General features: G+C 39.0%; 1 protein-coding gene across 3 annotated transcripts in view; it reads left to right on the plus strand.

Moving 5' to 3' along the window:
* Nucleotides 1-23,538, plus strand: part of LOC128217379 (hepatocyte growth factor receptor-like) — a 43,046-nt gene that overhangs the window by 8,747 nt on the left and 10,761 nt on the right. For 2 of the 3 annotated variants that reach the window (XM_052924506.1, XM_052924507.1), the window contains exons 5-19: nucleotides 311-478; nucleotides 9,615-9,757; nucleotides 10,464-10,593; nucleotides 10,957-11,093; nucleotides 11,358-11,568; nucleotides 12,425-12,508; nucleotides 13,697-13,854; nucleotides 14,167-14,260; nucleotides 15,961-16,116; nucleotides 16,796-16,928; nucleotides 17,284-17,424; nucleotides 17,916-18,062; nucleotides 19,401-19,484; nucleotides 19,782-19,874; nucleotides 23,290-23,381. In XM_052924506.1, coding sequence (XP_052780466.1) covers nucleotides 311-478; nucleotides 9,615-9,757; nucleotides 10,464-10,593; nucleotides 10,957-11,093; nucleotides 11,358-11,568; nucleotides 12,425-12,508; nucleotides 13,697-13,854; nucleotides 14,167-14,260; nucleotides 15,961-16,116; nucleotides 16,796-16,928; nucleotides 17,284-17,424; nucleotides 17,916-18,062; nucleotides 19,401-19,484; nucleotides 19,782-19,874; nucleotides 23,290-23,381 — 1,971 coding nt within the window. Of the gene's footprint in view, nucleotides 1-310; nucleotides 479-8,108; nucleotides 8,222-9,614; nucleotides 9,758-10,463; nucleotides 10,594-10,956; nucleotides 11,094-11,357; nucleotides 11,569-12,424; nucleotides 12,509-13,696; nucleotides 13,855-14,166; nucleotides 14,261-15,960; nucleotides 16,117-16,795; nucleotides 16,929-17,283; nucleotides 17,425-17,915; nucleotides 18,063-19,400; nucleotides 19,485-19,781; nucleotides 19,875-23,289; nucleotides 23,382-23,538 lie in introns of those variants that run through there. The other variant, XM_052924508.1, reaches the window with a different exon arrangement.

Genomic DNA, 23,538 nt, shown 5'->3' on the forward strand with positions numbered 1-23,538 from the left:
CATTCTTTATAGTAAAGAATAGTAAAGAAAAAAGGATCCACATTGTCAAAAGAAAGAACACTAGAAAAAACAAAAGTAGACTTTCTATTACAGTGCAAAAATGTTCAAACAAATTTAAGATTGAATTTAAAAGACTGAACAGAATGTTTTCACATATCTATAAAATGAAACTGCCTTCTGTTATTATTCATGTTAAATTTTTTTAGTGAAGATAATTGATTCTTCCATTTCAATTTCAAATTGCAATATTTATCATATAATGTAGTAAACTTAAAAGTTTATTGTTGGCATTACATTTTTTATTACCCAGGTGGTAAAGTTTCCACTGCAGTCGTGTGCAGTGTACAGTGAGTGTTCCTCATGCGTTAAATCCAAGGATCCTATTGGCTGTGGATGGTGCAAGGACAAGTGCACTAGGAAGGATAACTGCACCACTGATAACTGGTCACACAACACATGCCAGCCATACATATCCTGGGTAGGTCAAGACACAACAGGTGCCAGCCTTATATATCCTGGGTAGGTCAAGAAAAAGCATGTGCAAGCCTTATATATCCTGGGTAGGTCAAGACACAGCATGTGCCAGCCATACATATTCTGGGTAGGTCAAGACACAGCATGTGCCAGCCCTATATATCCTGGGTAGGTCAAGACACAGCATGTGCCAGCCCTATATATCCTGGGTAGGTCAAGACACAGCATGTGCCAGCCCTATATATCCTGGGTAGGTCAAGACACAGCATGTGCCAGCCCTATATATCCTGGGTAGGTCAAGACACAACATGTGCCAGCCCTATATATCCTGGGTAGGTCAAGATGCAGCATGTGCCAGCCCTATATATCCTGGGTAGGTCAAGAAAAAGCATGTGCCAGCCTTATATATCCTGGGTAGGTCAAGCCACAACACATGCCAGCCCTATATATCCTGGGTAGGTCAAGACACCACATGTGCCAGCCCTATATATCCTGGGTAGGTCAAGACACCACATGTGCCAGCCCTATATATCCTGGGTAGGTCAAGACACAGCATGTGCCAGCCCTATATATCCTGGGTAGGTCAAGACACAGCATGTGCAAGCCTTATATATCCTGGGTAGGTCAAGACACCACATTTGCCAGCCCTATATATCCTGGGTAGGTCAAGACACAACATGTGCCAGCCATACATATCCTGGGTAGGTCAAGACACAGCATGTGCCAGCCTTATATATCCTGGGTAGGTCAAGAAAAAGCATGTGCAAGCCTTATATATCCTGGGTAGGTCAAGACACAGCATGTGCCAGCCATACATATTCTGGGTAGGTCAAGACACAGCATGTGCCAGCCCTATATATCCTGGGTAGGTCAAGACACAGCATGTGCCAGCCCTATATATCCTGGGTAGGTCAAGACACAGCATGTGCCAGCCCTATATATCCTGGGTAGGTCAAGACACAGCATGTGCCAGCCCTATATATCCTGGGTAGGTCAAGACACAACATGTGCCAGCCCTATATCCTGGGTAGGTCAAGATGCAGCATGTGCCAGCCCTATATATCCTGGGTAGGTCAAGAAAAAGCATGTGCCAGCCTTATATATCCTGGGTAGGTCAAGCCACAACACATGCCAGCCCTATATATCCTGGGTAGGTCAAGACACCACATGTGCCAGCCCTATATATCCTGGGTAGGTCAAGACACCACATGTGCCAGCCCTATATATCCTGGGTAGGTCAAGACACAGCATGTGCCAGCCCTATATATCCTGGGTAGGTCAAGACACAGCATGTGCAAGCCTTATATATCCTGGGTAGGTCAAGACACCACATTTGCCAGCCCTATATATCCTGGGTAGGTCAAGACACAACATGTGCCAGCCATACATATCCTGGGTAGGTCAAGACACAGCATGTGCCAGCCCTATATATCCTGGGTAGGTCAAGACACAACATGTGCCAGCCCTATATATCCTGGGTAGGTCAAGACACAGCATGTGCCAGCCCTATATATCCTGGGTAGGTCAAGACACAGCATGTGCCAGCCCTATATATCCTGGGTAGGTCAAGACACAGCATGTGCCAGCCCTATATATCCTGGGTAGGTCAAGACACAGCATGTGCCAGCCCTATATATCCTGGGTAGGTCAAGACACAGCATGTGCCAGCCCTATATATCCTGGGTAGGTCAAGACACAACATGTGCCAGCCCTATATATCCTGGGTAGGTCAAGATGCAGCATGTGCCAGCCCTATATATCCTGGGTAGGTCAAGAAAAAGCATGTGCCAGCCTTATATATCCTGGGTAGGTCAAGCCACAACACATGCCAGCCCTATATATCCTGGGTAGGTCAAGACACCACATGTGCCAGCCCTATATATCCTGGGTAGGTCAAGACACCACATGTGCCAGCCCTATATATCCTGGGTAGGTCAAGACACCACATTTGCCAGCCCTATATATCCTGGGTAGGTCAAGACACAACATGTGCCAGCCATAAATATCCTGGGTAGGTCAAGACACAGCATGTGCCAGCCCTATATATCCTGGGTAGGTCAAGACACAACATGTGCCAGCCCTATATATCCTGGGTAGGTCAAGACACAGCATGTGCCAGCCCTATATATCCTGGGTAGGTCAAGACACAGCATGTGCCAGCCCTATATATCCTGGGTAGGTCAAGACACAACATGTGCCAGCCCTATATATCCTGGGTAGGTCAAGACACAGCATGTGCCAGCCTTATATATCCTGGGTAGGTCAAGACACAACATGTGCCAGCCCTACATATCCTGGGTAGGTCAAGACACAGCATGTGCCAGCCCTATATATCCTGGGTAGGTCAAGACACAACATGTGCTGGCCATATATATCCTGGGTAGGTCAAGACACAACACATGCCAGCCATATATATCCTGGGTAGGTCAAGACACAGCATGTGCCAGCCCTATATATCCTGGGTAGGTCAAGACACAGCATGTGCAAGCCTTATATATCCTGGGTAGGTCAAGACACAACATGTGCCAGCCCTATATATCCTGGGTAGGTCAAGACACAGCATGTGCCAGCCCTATATATCCTGTGTAGGTCAAGACACAACATGTGCCAGCCTTATATATCCTGGGTAGGTCAAGACACAACATGTGCCAGCCTTATATATCCTGGGTAGGTCAAGACACAGCATGTGCCAGTCCTATATATCCTGGGTAGGTCAAGACACAGCATGTGCCAGCCTTATATATCCTGGGTAGGTCAAGACACAACATGTGCCAGCCTTATATATCCTGGGTAGGTCAAGACACAGCATGTGCCAGTCCTATATATCCTGGGTAGGTCAAGACACAGCATGTGCCAGCCTTATATATCTTGGGTAGGTCAAGATGCAGCATGTGCCAGCCTTATATATCCTGGGTAGGTGAAAGCATAACATGTGCCAGGCCTATATATCCTGGGTAGGTGAAGGCATAACATGTGCCAGGCTTATATATCTTGGGTAGGAGAAGGCATAACATGTGCCAGGCTTAAATATCCTGGGTAGGTGAAGGCATCACATGTGCCAGTCATATATATCTCCGGTAGGTGAAGGCATAACATGTGCCAGTCATATATATCCTGGGTAGGTGAAGGCATAACATGTGCCAGTCATATATATCCTGGGTAGGTGAAGGCATAACATGTGCCAGCCTTATATATCATGGGTAGGTGAAGGCATTACATGTGCCAGTCATATATATCCTGGGTAGGTGAAGGCATTACATGTGCCAGTCATATATATCTCCGGTAGGTGAAGGCATTACATGTGCCAGTCATATATATCCTGGGTAGGTGAAGGCATAACATGTGCCAGTCTTATATATCCTGGGTAGGTGAAGGCATTACATGTGCCAGTCTTATATATCATGGGTAGGTAAAGGCATTACATGTGCCAGTCTTATATATCCTGGGTAGGTGAAGGCATTACATGTGCCAGTCTTATATATCATGGGTAGGTGAAGGCATAACATGTGCCAGTCATATATATCCTGGGTAGGTGAAGGCATTACATGTGCCAGTCTTATATATCATGGGTAGGTGAAGGCATAACATGTGACAGTCATATATATCCTGGGTAGGTGAAGGCATAACATGTGCCAGTCTTATATATCATGGGTAGGTGAAGGCATTACATGTGCCAGTCTTATATATGATGGGTAGGTGAAGGCATTACATGTGCCAGTCTTATATATCATGGGTAGGTGAAGGCATAACATGTGCCAGTCATATATATCCTGGGTAGGTGAAGGCATTACATGTGCCAGTCTTATATATCCTGGGTAGGTGAAGGCATTACATGTGCCAGTCATATATATCTCCGGTAGGTGAAGGCATAACATGTGCCAGTCTTATATATCATGGGTAGGTGAAGGCATAACATGTGCCAGTCATATATATCTCCGGTAGGTGAAGGCATAACATGTGCCAGTCTTATATATCATGGGTAGGTGAAGGCATAACATGTGCCAGTCTTATATATCATGGGTAGGTGAAGGCATTACATGTGCCAGTCATATATATCTCCGGTAGGTGAAGGCATTACATGTGCCAGTCATATATATCCTGGGTAGGTGAAGGCATTACATGTGCCAGTCATATATATCTCCGGTAGGTGAAGGCATAACATGTGCCAGTCATATATATCTCCGGTAGGTGAAGGCATTACATGTGCCAGTCATATATATCTCCGGTAGGTGAAGGCATTACATGTGCCAGTCATATATATCCTGGGTAGGTGAAGGCATTACATGTGCCAGTCATATATATCTCCGGTAGGTGAAGGCATAACATGTGCCAGTCTTATATATCATGGGTAGGTGAAGGCATTACATGTGCCAGTCATATATATCTCCGGTAGGTGAAGGCATCACATGTGACAGTCATATATATCTCCGGTAGGTGAAGGCATAACATGTGCCAGTCATATATATCCTGGGTAGGTGAAGGCATTACATGTGCCAGTCATATATATCCTGGGTAGGTGAAGGCATTACATGTGCCAGTCATATATATCTCCGGTAGGTGAAGGCATAACATGTGCCAGTCATATATATCTCCGGTAGGTGAAGGCATTACATGTGCCAGTCATATATATCCTGGGTAGGTGAAGGCATAACATGTGCCAGTCATATATATCTCCGGTAGGTGAAGGCATTACATGTGCCAGTCTTATATATCATGGGTAGGTGAAGGCATTACATGTGCCAGTCATATATATCCTGGGTAGGTGAAGGCATAACATGTGCCAGTCATATATATCTCCGGTAGGTGAAGGCATTACATGTGCCAGTCATATATATCCTGGGTAGGTGAAGGCATTACATGTGCCAGTCATATATATCTCCGGTAGGTGAAGGCATCACATGTGACAGTCATATATATCTCCGGTAGGTGAAGGCATAACATGTGCCAGTCATATATATCCTGGGTAGGTGAAGGCATTACATGTGCCAGTCATATATATCCTGGGTAGGTGAAGGCATTACATGTGCCAGTCATATATATCCTGGGTAGGTGAAGGCATTACATGTGCCAGCCTTATATATCCTGGGTAGGTGAAGGCATTACATGTGCCAGTCATATATATCCTGGGTAGGTGAAGGCATAACATGTGCCAGCCTTATATATCCTGGGTAGGTGAAGGCATTACATGTGCCAGTCATATATATCCTGGGTAGGTGAAGGCATTACATGTGCCAGCCTTATATATCCTGGGTAGGTGAAGGCATTACATGTGCCAGTCATATATATCCTGGGTAGGTGAAGGCATTACATGTGCCAGTCTTATATATCCTGGGTAGGTGAAGGCATTACATGTGCCAGTCATATATATCCTGGGTAGGTGAAGGCATTACATGTGCCAGTCTTATATATCCTGGGTAGGTGAAGGCATAACATGTGCCAGTCATATATATCCTGGGTAGGTGAAGGCATTACATGTGCCATTCATATATATCATGGGTAGGTGAAGGCATTACATGTGCCAGTCATATATATCATGGGTAGGTGAAGGCATTACATGTGCCAGTCATATATATCATGGGTAGGTGAAGGCATTACATGTGCCAGTCATATATATCCTGGGTAGGTGAAGGCATTACATGTGCCAGTCATATATATCTCCGGTAGGTGAAGGCATAACATGTGCCAGTCTTATATATCATGGGTAGGTGAAGGCATTACATGTGCCAGTCTTATATATCATGGGTAGGTGAAGGCATAACATGTGCCAGTCATATATATCCTGGGTAGGTGAAGGCATTACATGTGCCAGTCTTATATATCATGGGTAGGTGAAGGCATTACATGTGCCAGTCATATATATCCTGGGTAGGTGAAGGCATTACATGTGCCAGTCTTATATATCATGGGTAGGTGAAGGCATTACATGTGCCAGTCATATATATCCTGGGTAGGTCAAGGCATAACATGTGCCAGTCATATATATCATGGGTAGGTGAAGGCATTACATGTGCCAGTCTTATATATCATGGGTAGGTGAAGGCATAACATGTGTCAGGCTTATGTATCCTGGGTTGATCAAGACACAGCATGTGCCAGCATTATATATCCTGGGTAGGTCAAGACATAACATGTGCCAGCATTATATATCCTGGGTAGGTCAAGGCATAACATGTGCCAGCCTTATATATCTTGGGTAGGTGGAGGCATAACATGTGCCAGTCATATATATCATGGGTAGGTGAAGGCATTACATGTGCCAGTCATATATATCATGGGTAGGTGAAGGCATTACATGTGCCAGTCATATATATCCTGGGTAGGTGAAGGCATTACATGTGCCAGTCATATATATCTCCGGTAGGTGAAGGCATAACATGTGCCAGTCATATATATCCTGGGTAGGTGAAGGCATTACATGTGCCAGTCTTATATATCATGGGTAGGTGAAGGCATTACATGTGCCAGTCATATATATCCTGGGTAGGTGAAGGCATTACATGTGCCAGTCATATATATCATGGGTAGGTGAAGGCATAACATGTGCCAGCCTTATATATCCTGGGTAGGTGAAGGCATTACATGTGCCAGGCTTATTTATCCTGGGTAGGTGAAGGCATAACATGTGCCAGGCTTATTTATCCTGGGTAGGTGAAGGCATTACATGTGCCAGTCTTATATATCATGGGTAGGTGAAGGCATAACATGTGCCAGCCTCATTTATCCTGGGTAGGTGAAGGCATAACTCGTGCCAGGCTTATTTATCCTGGGTAGGTGAAGGCATAACTCGTGCCAGGCTTATTTATCCTGGGTAGGTGAAGGCATAACTCGTGCCAGGCTTATATATCCTGGGTAGGTGAAGGCATAACTCGTGCCAGGCTTATTTATCCTGGGTAGGTGAAGGCATAACATGTGCCAGACTTATATATCCTGGGTAGGTGAAGGCATAACATGTGCCAGCCTTATATATCCTGGGTAGGTGAAGGCATAACTCGTGCCAGGCTTATTTATCCTGGGTAGGTGAAGGCATAACTCGTGCCAGGCTTATATATCCTGGGTAGGTGAAGGCATAACTCGTGCCAGGCTTATTTATCCTGGGTAGGTGAAGGCATAACTCGTGCCAGGCTTATATATCCTGGGTAGGTGAAGGCATAACTCGTGCCAGGCTTATATATCCTGGGTAGGTGAAGGCATAACTCGTGCCAGGCTTATTTATCCTAGGTAGGTGAAGGCATAACTCGTGCCAGGCTTATTTATCCTGGGTAGGTGAAGGCATAACATGTGCCAGCCTTATATATCCTGGGTAGGTGAAGGCATAACTCGTGCCAGGCTTATTTATCCTGGGTAGGTGAAGGCATAACTCGTGCCAGGCTTATATATCCTGGGTAGGTGAAGGCATAACTCGTGCCAGGCTTATTTATCCTGGGTAGGTGAAGGCATAACTCGTGCCAGGCTTATATATCCTGGGTAGGTGAAGGCATAACTCGTGCCAGGCTTATTTATCCTGTGTAGGTGAAGGCATTACATGTGCCAGCCTTATATATCCTGGGTAGGTGAAGGCATAACATGTGCCAGGCTTATATATCCTGGGTTGGTCAAGACACAGCCGGTGCAAGCCTTATATGTCGTGAGTAGGTCAAGACACAGCAGGTGCCAGCATTATATGTCGTGGGTAGGTCAAGACACAGCAGGTGCCAGCCTTGTCATGGGTAGTTCAAGACACAGCAGGTGCCAGCCCTTGATGTCGTGGGTAGGTGAAGGCATCACATGTGCCAGCCTTTTATGTTGTGGGTAGGTCAAGACACAGCAGGTGCCAGCCTTTTATGTCGTGGGTAGGTGAAGGCATCACATGTGCCAACCTTTTATGTCGTGGGTAGGTGAAGGCACAGCAGGTGCCAGCCCTTGATGTCGTGGGTAGGTGAAGGCATCACATGTGCCAGCCTTTTATGTCATGGGTAGGTCAAGACACAGCAGGTGCCAGCCTTTTATGTCGTGGGTAGGTCAAGACACAGCAGGTGCCAGCCTTTTATGTCGTGTGTAGGTCAAGACTTAGTAGAAGGAGGACTAGGGTTGAAATTAATTCATGTTGTTGATTTTTTACACAAGAATACTTACATTTTCCTTTTACTTACCACAAAAAAGATTTGTAATATTCTGTTCATAGAAATTAAAAATGTCTTTTTGGCTTTAAAAATCCTCTCTTATCAGTTGGTTAGTTACAACTTCTTGGGGGAATATTTTTCCAGTTATTTTGAGGTGACTCAGACCCATCAATCCTGAAGATGTTGAAAATTGCGAAAATACTCAGTAAAACCACATTCAACTTTTTTGGCCTAATGAAGTCTTGATCAAATTTTGAAAATGACTCTTCAGGGTAAAGAAGGTCACTTCAGATTTTAGAAAAAAATGTTTATGAAAGAGGCTGCTTTTATTATTAGATCCTTGATAGATTTATTCAGAATGATTGTCTTGGTGAAGTTGCAGTGAAGTTTGTATATGGGTCATCTGGTGTTGATTGGAAAATGCACAGAATTTTCAAAATTATATGTATTTTAGCATCAGGGTTATAACCATACAGCTATTAAAAATATAATTAAACTAATTAAACAGGTGAAAATATCACTGCTAATTGTAAATCTTAAATACTGAAAGCTTGCACCCTGCAAGAGTTCTGTAAACAAAGTGAGTCAAGCAATTGAGATAAAGGTAGAAGACCTGGCATGCACAGTTGACTATAGTAATGTACTATCTTCAGACAGTACTGCTGATACTCCTTCTAAATTGGACACTGGCATACCAATCAGTATTGGTTATGTTTGCTGCTGGATTTTGATATACTTTTGCCAATATATTTTTTTCAGGAAAAAGCAGTTAATATACTAATCTTAAGTGATTTATTGCACAATGTGTATAAGTGCCTATACTATGAGAGGGTCTCTTTTATGGATAGAATCTGAGTTAAAAGAATTCTGATTTATTCAATTTTTATGTGTTGAAAAATTCTGTTAACATGTAACATGTACCAAACATAAAAAGTTTTTTTTGGTAAATGAAAAATGACGTGTCTTAATGATACTGCAAGCAACACTCATACTTATATGTTCATCGTGTATTAATAATTCAGCCATTCATATTCCTTGCAGGTGAGCCCAAACTCAGGCCCTATCCAGGGTGGCACTCTCATCACTATAACTGGTAACAATTTTGGGCTCCTCACACCCAAGGTCACCATCGGGGATGAGACCCGGATATGTCAGGTTGATACACAGAACAACAAAAACACCAAGTAAGAAACATCATACCTACTTGTACAGATTACAATGCACTTCAAAAGATCTAAAACATTCACCAGGATATTTAGAAATATGTTCCAGAAAGTATGATATTCCAAAATTGCAACTTTGTTTTTATTCATATTTATCTAAATATGGTCCTTTTTACTTTGTCTTCACCAATCCTCTCATCTTTTTTGTTACGGCAGGCAGTTATTTAAAAAGTACATGTACATGTATATTTAGATCTGTACATAGACAATTCAAGGTGTTCCTATAAGTTTTTTTGCTGTTTACTTGCTGTCATTCAGTGTGGATCAACATATTGTTTTCATAGCGAGACATAAAAGCCTGCAATGTCTACAATATTGTAACATAATATTTGACAAATGTCAGACTTTGTGAAGAAATTCAAATCTTGAACCATGCCTTGACTATTGGGAAGTTTTTTGTTTGTTTTTAAAAAAATCTAATAGAAATATTGTTGCTGTCATTAATGCCCTGCTAATAGTGACCTTTTCTAGAAAACTGTTCTTTAAGTATGCACCTAGAATTTGGTGCTATGACTCTGGCTGGCATATTGATTGAGCTATCCCCCTTGGGTAGTTGAGATAAACAGACATGCTATAGCAAATGTTTGCAACACTCTTTTATTTGAATCTTTTACATATGAATGAAAGAATTGAGCTTCAAAAATTAATCAGCCATCATACACTTCAGCTTGAAGTGCACATCACCGCAGACAGAAGTGGAAGTGAGTTATCCCATCACCATCACTGTAAATGATACACAATCCCTCCCATACATCGTCCAGGGAACCGCTTCATCGGAGGAACCATTTGAGTACAAGGTGGGTTGACAGTAGAATATACAGAATTCATTAATAATTTTGTTTAACCTTTAAAAGTATGAAACCACATCTTTCTCCATTCTCCCTTTATGTAAGTTTATTAAATTATTTTTACCCATTAATCTTTATTCCATTTAGATGAACTGCTATACTTAAGTTCACTGTAGTACTTATCGGGGCTTAGTGGAAGACATTTGTGACTCAAATGGAAGTAGAATGCATAATAACAGTCTTGTGCTAAGCATTCGTCCTTGCTTAATTGCTCCAAGTATGAAGTAGAAATTAAGTCATCTAGGGTAACAACTTTCAATGCCAAATTATTCAATGTAGTTTTATAAATGTCCTTATTAAACCATTCATCAGACTCCGAGTGTTGCCAGTGTGTTCCCACTGATGGGTCCTGTGTCAGGGGGGACAAATGTTGTAATCAGGGGGAACAACTTCCACATTGGGGATAAGCAGGAAGTTTCCATAGGAATCACATCTTGTGATGTCATCAGGTGAGGAATTGGATGGTAGATGGTAGTGAACAAAGTCACAAGCTGTTTAAGTTTATAGATCAAATAGAAAACATTTGTGTTTATAATTAGTAATTACTTTTTGGAGAAGGAAGAATGTGTCATCAGATAATAAGCTAACATTTAACTTATTAATAGCATCTGAATAAGTAGTTGTCTTCATTCACAAATTATAATTCTTCCTGAATAAATACTTTCAAGGTAACATGAACCAGTATTATTGAAATGATGAAATTGTTCTTTCAGCCTGAATAGGACTGTGATAGTGTGCCAAACTCGGCCAGCCCCTACTTTACTGGACTCCACCAGGAGACAGAGGCGGGCGGTACGGAAGAGTTTTGTGATTGTCACAATAGATGGGGCCATCCTCAACAGCCCTGAGCCCTTTGAGTACCGGGCTGACTCCACAGTAACTAAGGTCTCTCCTCCATTCTCCATACAGAATGGGGGAACTAAGGTAGATATTGTGGCATACTGAGCTGTCAGTTCCTTTTATTGGTGATTTCATAGTTATATCTTAGAGCCATGTTTCCCAGATGTATGTAATTATACAAAAGCTTTATAAGGCTCTGTCTGTCAGTTCTTCCCATTTTTGTCCATATCGTTCTCATTCATAGTCAGATTTTAATATAATTTGGCAGAAGTGACCACCATACAATGAAAAGGTGTCAGCGAAAGTCACCTGTCCGTACCTTTAAGATCAAGGTCATAGCAACCTTCTGAACTCAGTATGTGTCCATCTGTCTGTCTCATTCGTTGTCTGATTTTAAATTTTTAAATGAAGGAAGTGACCACCTTATTATGACAATGTTTCACACAAGTATTTAAGATTCAAACATTCAAAAATCTTTGTAGCTATTAAAATTAGGTTATTGAATCAAACCAAAATTATGGTATATATGTAGTGTAAAAAAAGAAAGAATACTTTTAATATCTTCAGCTATAAAGAGTATGGTAACAGGCATCTGTGTGCATTCCATTTTTGGGCGTATTTTGCACCGAAATGGCCAAAATAACTAGCAAATCCAGATAATAAAATGCAGCAACTCGCAGTTTCAGGGAAAATACTTTATAATCATATCCAACTAAAGTGTTAATGTGTATTATTTATATGTCCATCCTTTTTCCAAAAATTTTCCTTTCCCTTTATATCGCCATATAGTTCTATCTAATCTTTAAGAGATTTTAATGCAAAATCTAGCTAAAACAGTATCCGCAAAAAGTAAAGTACTGTTTATCATTACTACCGTTAAGCGAAATGACGGTCTTCAGCAAATTCTGCAGTTTAGTATTATTGCTCATTTTTTCCACAGCTTTTTATAGAGGGTACCAATCTGCATATTGTCCAGAATCCAAGGATTGGGGTCATCACACCAAATGGCAAAGCAGCTTATGATGTAAGTGGTTTTAAGTTTGACTGTTTTCGGAAGAAAAAATGTCATAAGTTTTGTTGGCATAGCTATTGTTGTCATTGTTGTCATTGTTGTCATTGTTGCCATTGTTGTCATTGTTGTCATTGTGCATGAACTAAGATGTTTGCCATAGTTTGTTGTGTACTTTTATGAACATGTAGTTTGTTACTCACAGTAAATAGATGGATATGTTTCGAAATGTGAAGCATGAACATTTCACTGGCCCATATGATAAACTGTGCTAAGCAACAGTTATGTACTGTAATGGTTTTGCAATACCTTAACAAGCACACAAATATAATGTTTATGTATAAACACTCTGGCCTCAGATTGAGACTTTAGTAATGTGTTAAAAATATTATTGGTTTGTTTCAAAGTCTGTTTCCAGTTTCATGACCCTACAAGTAGGGTAGATAGGCAGGATTTTTTTTACTAGGCAAATTTTTTTTTTAGGTTTTTCTTTATTTCCGAAACTTATATGCTTAACAACATCTATACAATCAGCATTAGCAACACTGGTACTGTTAAATACCTAAAACACTTCATTTTTTTTTTACTTTTTGAAATAATTTTTGAATATTTCTTAGAGCAATAAAAAGGTTTAGGATAGAGGCAAACAAGTGTTTGGCTAGGAAACCAGAAACAAAAATAAATTATGCCTTAGGTAAAAAATATCAAGCTACAGTAACCCCAAACATAATGCCTTTGTTTTAAAATATATGTGCCATGACATTTTGTTTTTTGTTAGCTTAAAATAAAACAAAGAACTTCATATCAAATCACCTTCAACGTAAGGCTGGTGTGAAATTATGGAGTTAACACTCGGAACATGCAGCCATTTTATCAAAAATCTGAAAGGCTGTTTGATAATTTCCTGGTAGTTAGGCTTCCAACAGTATAATTAATACAGCAATGTTGGAAATCTCTCCTAGGCTTCTTTATGATCTGGCCATATGCCCCTCATGTAATCCCTAGACCAGAGGAGCTGAACAACCTTAGTTTGGTCCGGTCAAAAGAGTCTGTTGTATTTCCCACAGTATATTGTAAGGCAGGTGTGAATTTTGGGGAATAAACATGACTTGTAAATTTTGAACATCATGCCTCTCATGCCATTATTTGACCAGAGTGATGTTCCCTTCAAATTTTGAAAATAATCTGTTGTATTCCCCACAGGATTGTAAGGCGGATGTGAAGTATGGGGGAATGAACATGACATGCAGCACTCCGAACATCATGCCTCTTATGTCATCCCTGGACCAGAGTAGTGTACACGATGTAGGAATGTTTCTGCTTATGGACGGGATTGAGGAACTAAAAACAACCAAGTACAGGTTGGGCGATATATATATGAGGACAATTATACAATGTATACACGTTTGACCTCACAATGTGGAATTGCATAATTTGGTTAACTGTAAAAAAAATTAATAATAATATTATATGTGAATGAAAGAATCACTGTACCTCTTACAAATTGTATGACAACTGTTTAAGCTGTGATTGTTTAATTAAAATATACATAAGCACTTCTTTAAATGTTTCATCTTTAAAAGTTATGGATGATACTCTTAACAAACAAATTTCCCATTGTTAGTTAGTGTAAAAAAAAACAGGGTTAAAATTTATTGTAATATTTCTTGCAGGTTAATCTACAACCCCAACCCAGAAGTGTCCAAGTTTGAGAACAAGGATCACGTGGTAGAGTTTGACACAACTGATAGTCTGCTCACTATTACGGTGAGACTTGAGGATAAGGATGATTTGAAATACATGCAGTTGGAATATAGCTTTTTCAAAAAATGTTTATTCTTAATCAATACTAAGCTTTTGATATCAAGCTTTGAATGACCACAAACAAGCTCTTTTTCACTACCTGAAACTCTCAAAAGTTTTGCATACGTTTAAAAGAATAACAATAAAATTTAGATATATATTTTGACCTTCTACCTTTATACCTTAAAATTAGGGATGGCAACGAGTACTGGAGTACTCAATCAATCATCCGAGTACCTGAGTACCAAATCACTACGCGAGTATTGAACAAAGATTTTTTATTTAGAAAATTCACAAAATACACGACTTACAGACGTAAGTATCAGATCTGGCGCGTTCCCAAGAAGACTATTTACAGTCCCTCTAATCCCCGCTGTGTACATCATTGACCCTGCTGTGAGAGTTGCAACCTGTCAACAAAGGGTCCTAATTTGCCAATAGCACTGGTGTCAAATAGCGAATTTTTGATAGCAGTACATCTCCTACACAATTGTTTTGTTTACCAATTAGAGTTTTCACCAAACAATGGACGTTGAAGCACGAATTAGTAAGGACCGTTACGAGCAATGATTCCTGATTCCTTGGTGGATATCTTAATTCAAGAATTATAAATATTAATGAGGTAAACAGCAATGTTTCAGTATACTATCACTTTAAATATTATTTCGTAGAGTAAACAACATAACACATTTATAAATAGTTTTCGTTCATTGTAATTCTGAATGTTGTTCATTATTGAGTGTAGTCTAGATGCTCGAATATGATCTGAGTTTTACTTTTCATTGACATTGTAGTACATATTTTGATGTAGGTATAAATTGAAATAAAAAGCATGATTCAACATTTTTTTTTTTTTTTTATTGATTTTTCTGTCAAGGTACAAAATGACAGTCGTATTTAAAGATAAAAATGGCCAATATTATGACCAACACACAAAGTGCATGAGCGCTACATGTGTATACACGAACTTGTTTTTCCCGAAGACCAATTCAAGTTATCAGAGTAATCGAGTGCCCGAGTACGCGATCGGAAAATTGTCCCCGAAGACCAATTCAAGTTATCAGAGTAATCGAGTGCCCGAGTACGCGATCGGAAAATTGTCTGAGTACTCAAGTACCAATTTTACTACTTGTTGCCATCCCTACTTAAAATGCATTTAACATCATACTCAGATTAGCTTTGAGAGGTTTGACAGACAAAAGAAAACTGCATGGTATACATTTGATATCAATTGTGATAGAGAATGGTCATAATGCCATACAGGGTAAAAACCAATTGCGATGTGCAACATGGTAAGACTACAGTGGATGGATTTGGGACCAGTTGTTTTATGTTACTCTGTTTTTTATGCAGGAAATTAATATAAAAAAAATCAAATATTCAACATTATAAAGAGAAAGATTGTTTCAAGAGGTTTGTCAGGATCTGGCTATTACTACAGACTGCTACAGATGGTTGTAAGTATGTTGACATCATTTGGGATCCGTTGTGGAATGTTACTTTGTTGAAGTTATATAACAGGTTAAAAACCTTTTATGAGGTGTGACAGAGTAAGACTACAGTGGATCGTTGTGTAATGTTTCTCTGTGCGAGGTGTTACAGGGTAAGGCTATAGTGGATACATTCGGGATCAGATATGTAATTACTCTGTTTAAATCATACAGGGTAAGAACCTTCCGCGAGGTGTGACCATGGATGACTACAAGGTGTACATTGGAGGTGAATTGTGCAACATGACCTTGCTTCGCAGTGCCTACCTTCAGTGTAAGCCTCAGAAGCCAGCCTCTCTTGAGGGCAAGGGACCTAAACTGCCTGTGATGGTAAATATTGGGATTGAAGATGAAATCTTAAATTACATAATTTTATGTTTTAAGTAATATCATGTAAGTTTATTAATAGAGAAGTTTTATTTGATAATTTTTCATCTATATGTAGTAACATGTATCAGTACTTAAAATAATCACAGTAAGGCTCTTTCAAATTGGACAACCAACTTTTAGAATTTCTGTTGAACTAACCAAAAAAAAAAAAATTTCTTTATTTTGCCTTTCTTGGGTGAGTTGTATGTTTAGAATAGCTCTAAGATCTAAACTAAGTCTATAGTTTTTATCTGTTGGTGCACACAGAGAATATACCTAAAAGTTTGCAAAGAGAACTATAAGTTGTGTCATAAAAGTGGCATGTTATCACAGAGCTCTATAAAAAACACCTAAATAAAACACTCTCTCCTTTATCTTCATAATGCAATTTCTAAAAATTTCACATAAGGAACCACTGTGAACCATTTCATTAAGAAGTCTAGGAGCAATTTCGTACCTAGAGATTTTATCAGTGCAGTACTTTAAATCCCTTAGTTACAGCCACACCTGTATTTCTTAATGAAATGGCCCTGGGCAAGCAGGGCTGATGTTGGTGACATGAGAAAGATGGTCTATGCCTACTTTTTAATCTGGGGCACATAAAAAACCCATGAACTATGAGTCTTTTTCTGTACCACAGGTTCACATTGGAAAGTACCTTAAGTTCTCGCCGGGTGAGCTGATCTTTGTGGCGCCGGAGGTGATCCAGGGGGCTCTGAACATAGGAATCATCATCCTTATTGTACTTCTCATCCTCATTATCATTGCCAGCAGTATGTTTGATAATTGTTTTCTATTCTCTTAGTTTTTATTTCTTAACATGTTTAAAGGTTCAACATATTTTAAGATTTTTTGAAATTGTTATTAGATAAAATTACTATGAGTTTGAATATAACTGGAAGAGATTTGTTATCATATTGTTCTCTCATAGAGCTTGATTGTAAAAAAAAGTTGCAACTTTAGATACTTTTTTTTTCTTTATTAGGTCTCGAGGACCCCTTTTTTTGCCCTGTAATAATAACTTTAGATACTTAAGGTCAGGCTAAGCGATATAATATTTTTCTGTATATTAAAGGCCTGAAGTTTGCCTGTGTATCAAAAGCCAGCCCTAATTTCTCTTATGTTCAGTTGTGGTAGTGGTGATAATGAAGAAGCGTCATCTGTGCTGTTGGAAAGACAAGAACGCACGGGCGATCCACTACCTTGGAGGGAATGACCCAAGACTGGACGCGGAGGGACAGCTGCTCATGGACCAAAACAGGCGCAATGGTAATTGCAGTCAATGTACTAATTTTTGTGATGAATGAGCCTAAAGAAAATTTAAAAAATGATTAACTTTTAAAAAAATACAGCATCCGATAAAATATCAAATACAGCCCAGTAGCATAAAAATTAACTAAGCCTATGAATCATTTAACCAGTGCAGTGCTAAACAAAAATTAGCTAGTGCTAATTTTAACCACTGTATGTGACTATCTGAGGAGAATGTTGATATAATGTTTCATGTTAAGGTATTTAGTTGTTTTAAATCATTATTTTATCAATTTTTTATTGATTGAATTTTTTTTAGATAAGAGAAGTGATAAACATACCTGAATTTTTTTTAGATAAGAGAAGTGATAAACATACGTGAGCATGCATGTGTTCATTGATAAGGGCTAAAGCAAATAGGGGAATATAGGGGTAAGCACTTTGATTTCATCTTGAATTCATTATTACCTTTGGCTTAGCAATCTAGCTATATATTCTTTTTAAATCAGACTATGAGGAGCAAGGTCGTGGGGCGGAAACAGCTGGGGCTTCTGCCTACAGCACAGGCATTGATGAGGAGACCAGAATACTGCTGCAGGATCAGCATCTGCTCATAGAGAGACAGTACCTGCAGATGGGGGAAATTCTGGGTGCAGGTAGGTGTCTCAGTGTTCACTGTAAATATCAGCACCTGCTCATAGAGAGACAACACCTGCAGATGGGGGAAATACTGGATGCAGGTAGGTGTTTCAGTGTTCACTGTAAATATCAGCACCTGCTCATAGAGAGACAACACCTGCAGATGGGGGAAATACTGGGTGCAGGTAGGTGTTTCAGTGTTCACTGTAAATATCAACACTTGCTCATAGAGAGACAACAGCTGCAGATGGGGGAAATACTGGGTGCAGGTAGGTGTGTAAGCTTTCACTGTAAATATTAGCACCTGCTCATAGAGAGACAACACCTGCATATCGGGGAAATACTGGGTGCAGGTAGGTGTGTCAGTGTTCACTGTAAATATCAACACTTGCTCATAGACAGACAACACCTGCAGATGGGGGAAATACTGAGTGCAGGTAGGTGTTTCAGCATTCACTGGAATATCAACACTTGCTCATAGAGAGACAGTACTTGCAGATGGGGGGAATACTGGGTGCAGGTAGGTGTTTCAGCTTTCACTGTAAATATCAATACTTGCTTATAGAGAGACAACAACTGCAGATGGGGGAAATACTGGGTGCAGGTAGGTGTTTCAGTGTTCACTGTAAATATCAACACTTGCTCATTTAGAGACAACACCTGCATATGGGGGAAATACTGGATGCAGGTAGGTGTGTCAGTGTTCACTGTAAATATCAACACTTGCTCATTGAGAGACAGCACCTGCAGATGGGGGAAATACTGGGTGCAGGTAGGTGTGTCCGTGTTCACTGTAAATATCAACACTTGCTCATAGAGAGACAACACCTGCAGATAGGGGAAATACTGGATGCAGGTAGGTGTGTCAGTGCACTGTAAATATCAACACTTGCTCATTTAGAGACAACACCTGCATATGGGGGAAATACTGGATGCAGGTAGGTGTGTCAGTGTTCACTGTAAATATCAACACTTGCTCATAGAGAGACAACAGCTGCAGATGGGGAAAATACTGGGTGCAGGTAGGTGTTTCAGCTTTCACTATAACAAACAGCACCTGCTCGTAGAGCGACAATCTACAGATGGGGATATACTGGGTGCAGGTAGATGTCAAAAACATAGTTTTCTATTAAGAGGTTTGCCGGTTATAAAAGTAGGTGAATGTTACATTTAGGTACTGTCACTTTTAATGGGTTGCACTAAGTGGAATTATCTGTCTCATTCCTCAGATCTAGACTTTCAGTTAAATAATTCCAACTTTTTAGCTAACTACCATTTTTTTTTTTTTTTAACAAGATTGAAAATATATTTGAGTATTATGTTTTGTTTATATCTGACAGTATTTAACCTTTCAGGTCACTTTGGAAGTGTGTTCAAGGCGTATCTTACCATACCTGATGAGAAAGGGGACAATTTGGTGGCTGTGAAAACACTACACCGTATGTACCACACCATGACCATGTGATCAGCACTTGAATAATGTTAAACAACTAAGAGTAACATTTAACTGTAAAAGTAATGATCTTAATGGCATTTTTGAGTCAGGTTAATTTCTTACGGTTAAGAAATAACAGATTGACTTTATAGTCATGATAGTTGCCATCAACTCATTCCACAATAAATAATACATGCATCTGTAATGATCTGAGTTAAGTACACATACATATTTTGCTTGTATTGTTTGAACTCATCTAGTATGTTTATCCAACAGCTTGACAAAATATTTTTTTCACCAGAGAACAGCCCCCGTGAGATTGACGTGCAGGCCTTTCTGAAGGAAGCCATTATTATGAAGGACTTTAACCACCCCAATGTTCTCAACCTTATTGGTATGTTACAGAGAAGATCTTATTTTATTTGTTTAAATAAGAAGACACATTAAGAGCTATTCCATTTCAATATACCAAAAAACACCACAAGAAGGCAAAATAAAGAACTTTTATTCAGGGAGGATCCTGTTTATTTCTGCTTCTTTTACATTAAAAAATAATCTAAAGGGGGTGTTTCAATGATAAGTGCCATGGTCCAGGGTGGGCTGTTTGTTTAAATGGGAAATCCCTTAAATGTTTTAGTTGCTTAAGTGTTTAACATACTCTGCAACAATGTAATATATTAGTTTAATAGCTTAATATATGAAATATAAAGTATGTTTTGGTGTAATGAATTTTTGGTATAATAAGAATATAATTGGAGAAGTTTGAAGTACACCATTGTGCGCTTAAATGGATAAATAAGGGGTATATTTTTTATAGATAGTCAAGCCTTCTATGGATTTGCCATAGATAGTCAAGCCTTCTATGAATTTGTCATAATTGTTCAGCCTTTTATGATTTTGCCATAAATAGTCAAGCCTTCTATGAATTTGCCATAATTGTTCAGCTTTCTATGATTTTGCCATGAATAGTCAAGCCTTCTATGAATTTGCCATAATTGTTCAGCTTTCTATGATTTTGCCATAAATAGTCAAGCCTTCTATGAATTTGCCATAATTGTTCAGCTTTCTATGATTTTGCCATAAATAGTCAAGCCTTCTATGAATTTGCCATAATTGTTCAGCCTTCTATGATTTTGCCATAGATAGTTAAGCCTTCTATGAATTTGCCATAATTGTTCAGCCTTCTATGATTGTGCCATAAATAGTCAAGCCTTCTATGAATTTGCCATAATTTTTCAGCCTTCTATGATTGTGCCATAGGTAGTCAAGCCTTCTATGAATTTGCCATAATTGTTCAGCCTTCTATGATTTTGCCATGAATAGTCAAGCCTTCTATGAATTTGCCATAATTGTTCAGCTTTCTATGATTTTGCCATAGATAGTTAAGCCTTCTATGAATTTGCCATAATTGTTCAGCCTTCTATGATTTTGCCATAGATAGTTAAGCCTTCTATGAATTTGCCATAATTTTTCAGCATTCTATGATTTTGCCATAGATAGTTAAGCCTTCTATGAATTTGCCATAATTGTTCAGCCTTCTATGATTTTTCCATAAATAGTTAAGCCTTCTATGAATTTGCCATAATTGTTCAGCCTTCTATGATTTTGCCATGAATAGTCAAGCCTGCTATGAATTTGCCATAATTGTTCAGCCTTCTATGATTTTGCCATGAATAGTCAAGCCTTCTATGAATTTGCCATAATTGTTCAGCCTTCTATGATTTTGCCATGAATAGTCAAGCCTTCTATGAATTTGCCATAATTGTTCAGCCTTCTATGATTTTGCCATGAATAGTCAAGCCTTCTATGAATTTGCCATAATTGTTCAGCCTTCTATGATTTTGCCATAAATAGTCAAGCCTTCTATGAATTTGCCATAATTGTTCAGCTTTCTATGATTTTGCCATAAATAGTTAAGCCTTCTATGAATTTGCCATAATTGTTCAGCCTTCTATGATTTTGCCATGAATAGTCAAGCCTTCTATGAATTTGCCATAATTGTTCAGCATTCTATGATTTTGCCATGAATAGTCAAGCCTTCTATGAATTTGCCATAATTGTTCAGCCTTCTATGATTTTGCCATGAATAGTCAAGCCTTCTATGAATTTGCCATAATTGTTCAGCCTTCTATGATTTTGCCATGAATAGTCAAGCCTTCTATGAATTTGCCATAATTGTTCAGCTTTCTATGATTTTGCCATAGATAGTTAAGCCTTCTATGAATTTGCCATAATTGTTCAGCCTTCTATGATTTTGCCATGAATAGTCAAGCCTTCTATGAATTTGCCATAATTGTTCAGCCTTCTATGATTTTGCCATAGATAGTTAAGCCTTCTATGAATTTGCCATAATTGTTCAGCCTTCTATGATTGTGCCATAAATAGTCAAGCCTTCTATGAATTTGCCATAATTTTTCAGCCTTCTATGATTGTGCCATAGGTAGTCAAGCCTTCTATGAATTTGCCATATTTGTTCAGCCTTCTATGATTTTGCCATGAATAGTCAAGCCTTCTATGAATTTGCCATAATTGTTCAGCTTTCTATGATTTTGCCATAGATAGTTAAGCCTTCTATGAATTTGCCATAATTGTTCAGCCTTCTATGATTTTGCCATAGATAGTTAAGCCTTCTATGAATTTGCCATAATTGTTCAGCCTTCTATGATTTTGCCATAGATAGTTAAGCCTTCTATGAATTTGCCATAATTGTTCAGCCTTCTATGATTTTGCCATAGATAGTCAAGCCTTCTATGAATTTGCCATAATTGTTCAGCCTTCTATGATTTTGCCATGAATAGTCAAGCCTGCTATGAATTTGCCATAATTGTTCAGCTTTCTATGATTTTGCCATGAATAGTCAAGCCTGCTATGAATTTGCCATAATTGTTCAGCTTTCTATGATTTTGCCATGAATAGTCAAGCCTGCTATGAATTTGCCATAATTGTTCAACCTTCTATGATTTTGCCATAGATAGTCAAGCCTTCTATGAATTTGCCATAATTGTTCAGCTTTCTATGATTTTGCCATAGATAGTTAAGCCTTCTATGAATTTGCCATAATTGTTCAGCCTTCTATGATTTTGCCATAGATAGTTAAGCCTTCTATGAATTTGCCATAATTGTTCAGCATTCTATGATTTTGCCATAGATAGTTAAGCCTTCTATGAATTTGCCATAATTGTTCAGCCTTCTATGATTTTGCCATAAATAGTCAAGCCTTCTATGAATTTGCCATAATTGTTCAGCCTTCTATGATTGTGCCATAAATAGCCAAGCCTTCTATGATTGTGCCATAGATAGTCAAGCCTTCTATGATTTTGCCATAATTGTTCAGCCTTCTATGATTGTGCCATAAATAGTCAAGCCTTCTAAGAATTTGCCATAATTATTCAGCTTTCTATGATTTTGCCATAGATAGTTAAGCCTTCTATGAATTTGCCATAATTGTTCAGCCTTCTATGATTGTGCCAGAAATAGTCAAGCCTTCTATGAATTTGCCATAATTGTTCTGCCTTCTATGATTGTGCCAGAAATAGTCAAGCCTTCTATGAATTTGCCATAATTGTTCAGCCTTCTATGATTGTGCCATAGATAGTCAAGCCTGCTATGAAATTGCTATAGTATAGCCTTCTTTGAATTTGCAATGAATAGTTCAGCCTTCTATAAATTCGCCAAAGAATATTAAGCTTTCTACATTTTATTGTTATTTTACATAGTATTGTTTTATAAGAAGGAAGCTTCTACATATTACTGTTATATAAGAAGAAACTATATTCATTAAGAGAATCATGACGATTTCATCCCCACAGGTATATGTCTTGGGATGGATGACATGCCACTGGTAGTATTGCCCTACATGAAACATGGCGACCTTCTCTCTTACATCAGGAATGACAGCAATGTGAGTTGGGGTCAAGTTATTGGTAGTCAAGTACATGATGATTTTCATGGGAAACAGAATTGAATTTTAAACCACTTGTTGGTTTGAATTTTAGTGAATGATAAACAATTGTCGTCTCTACATTTTTTAAGTTCAATCATGAGTACATGCTCCTCTT

The sequence above is a fragment of the Mya arenaria genome, chromosome 14 (genome assembly GCF_026914265.1).
Source record: "Mya arenaria isolate MELC-2E11 chromosome 14, ASM2691426v1".
NCBI lineage: Eukaryota > Metazoa > Mollusca > Bivalvia > Myida > Myidae > Mya > Mya arenaria.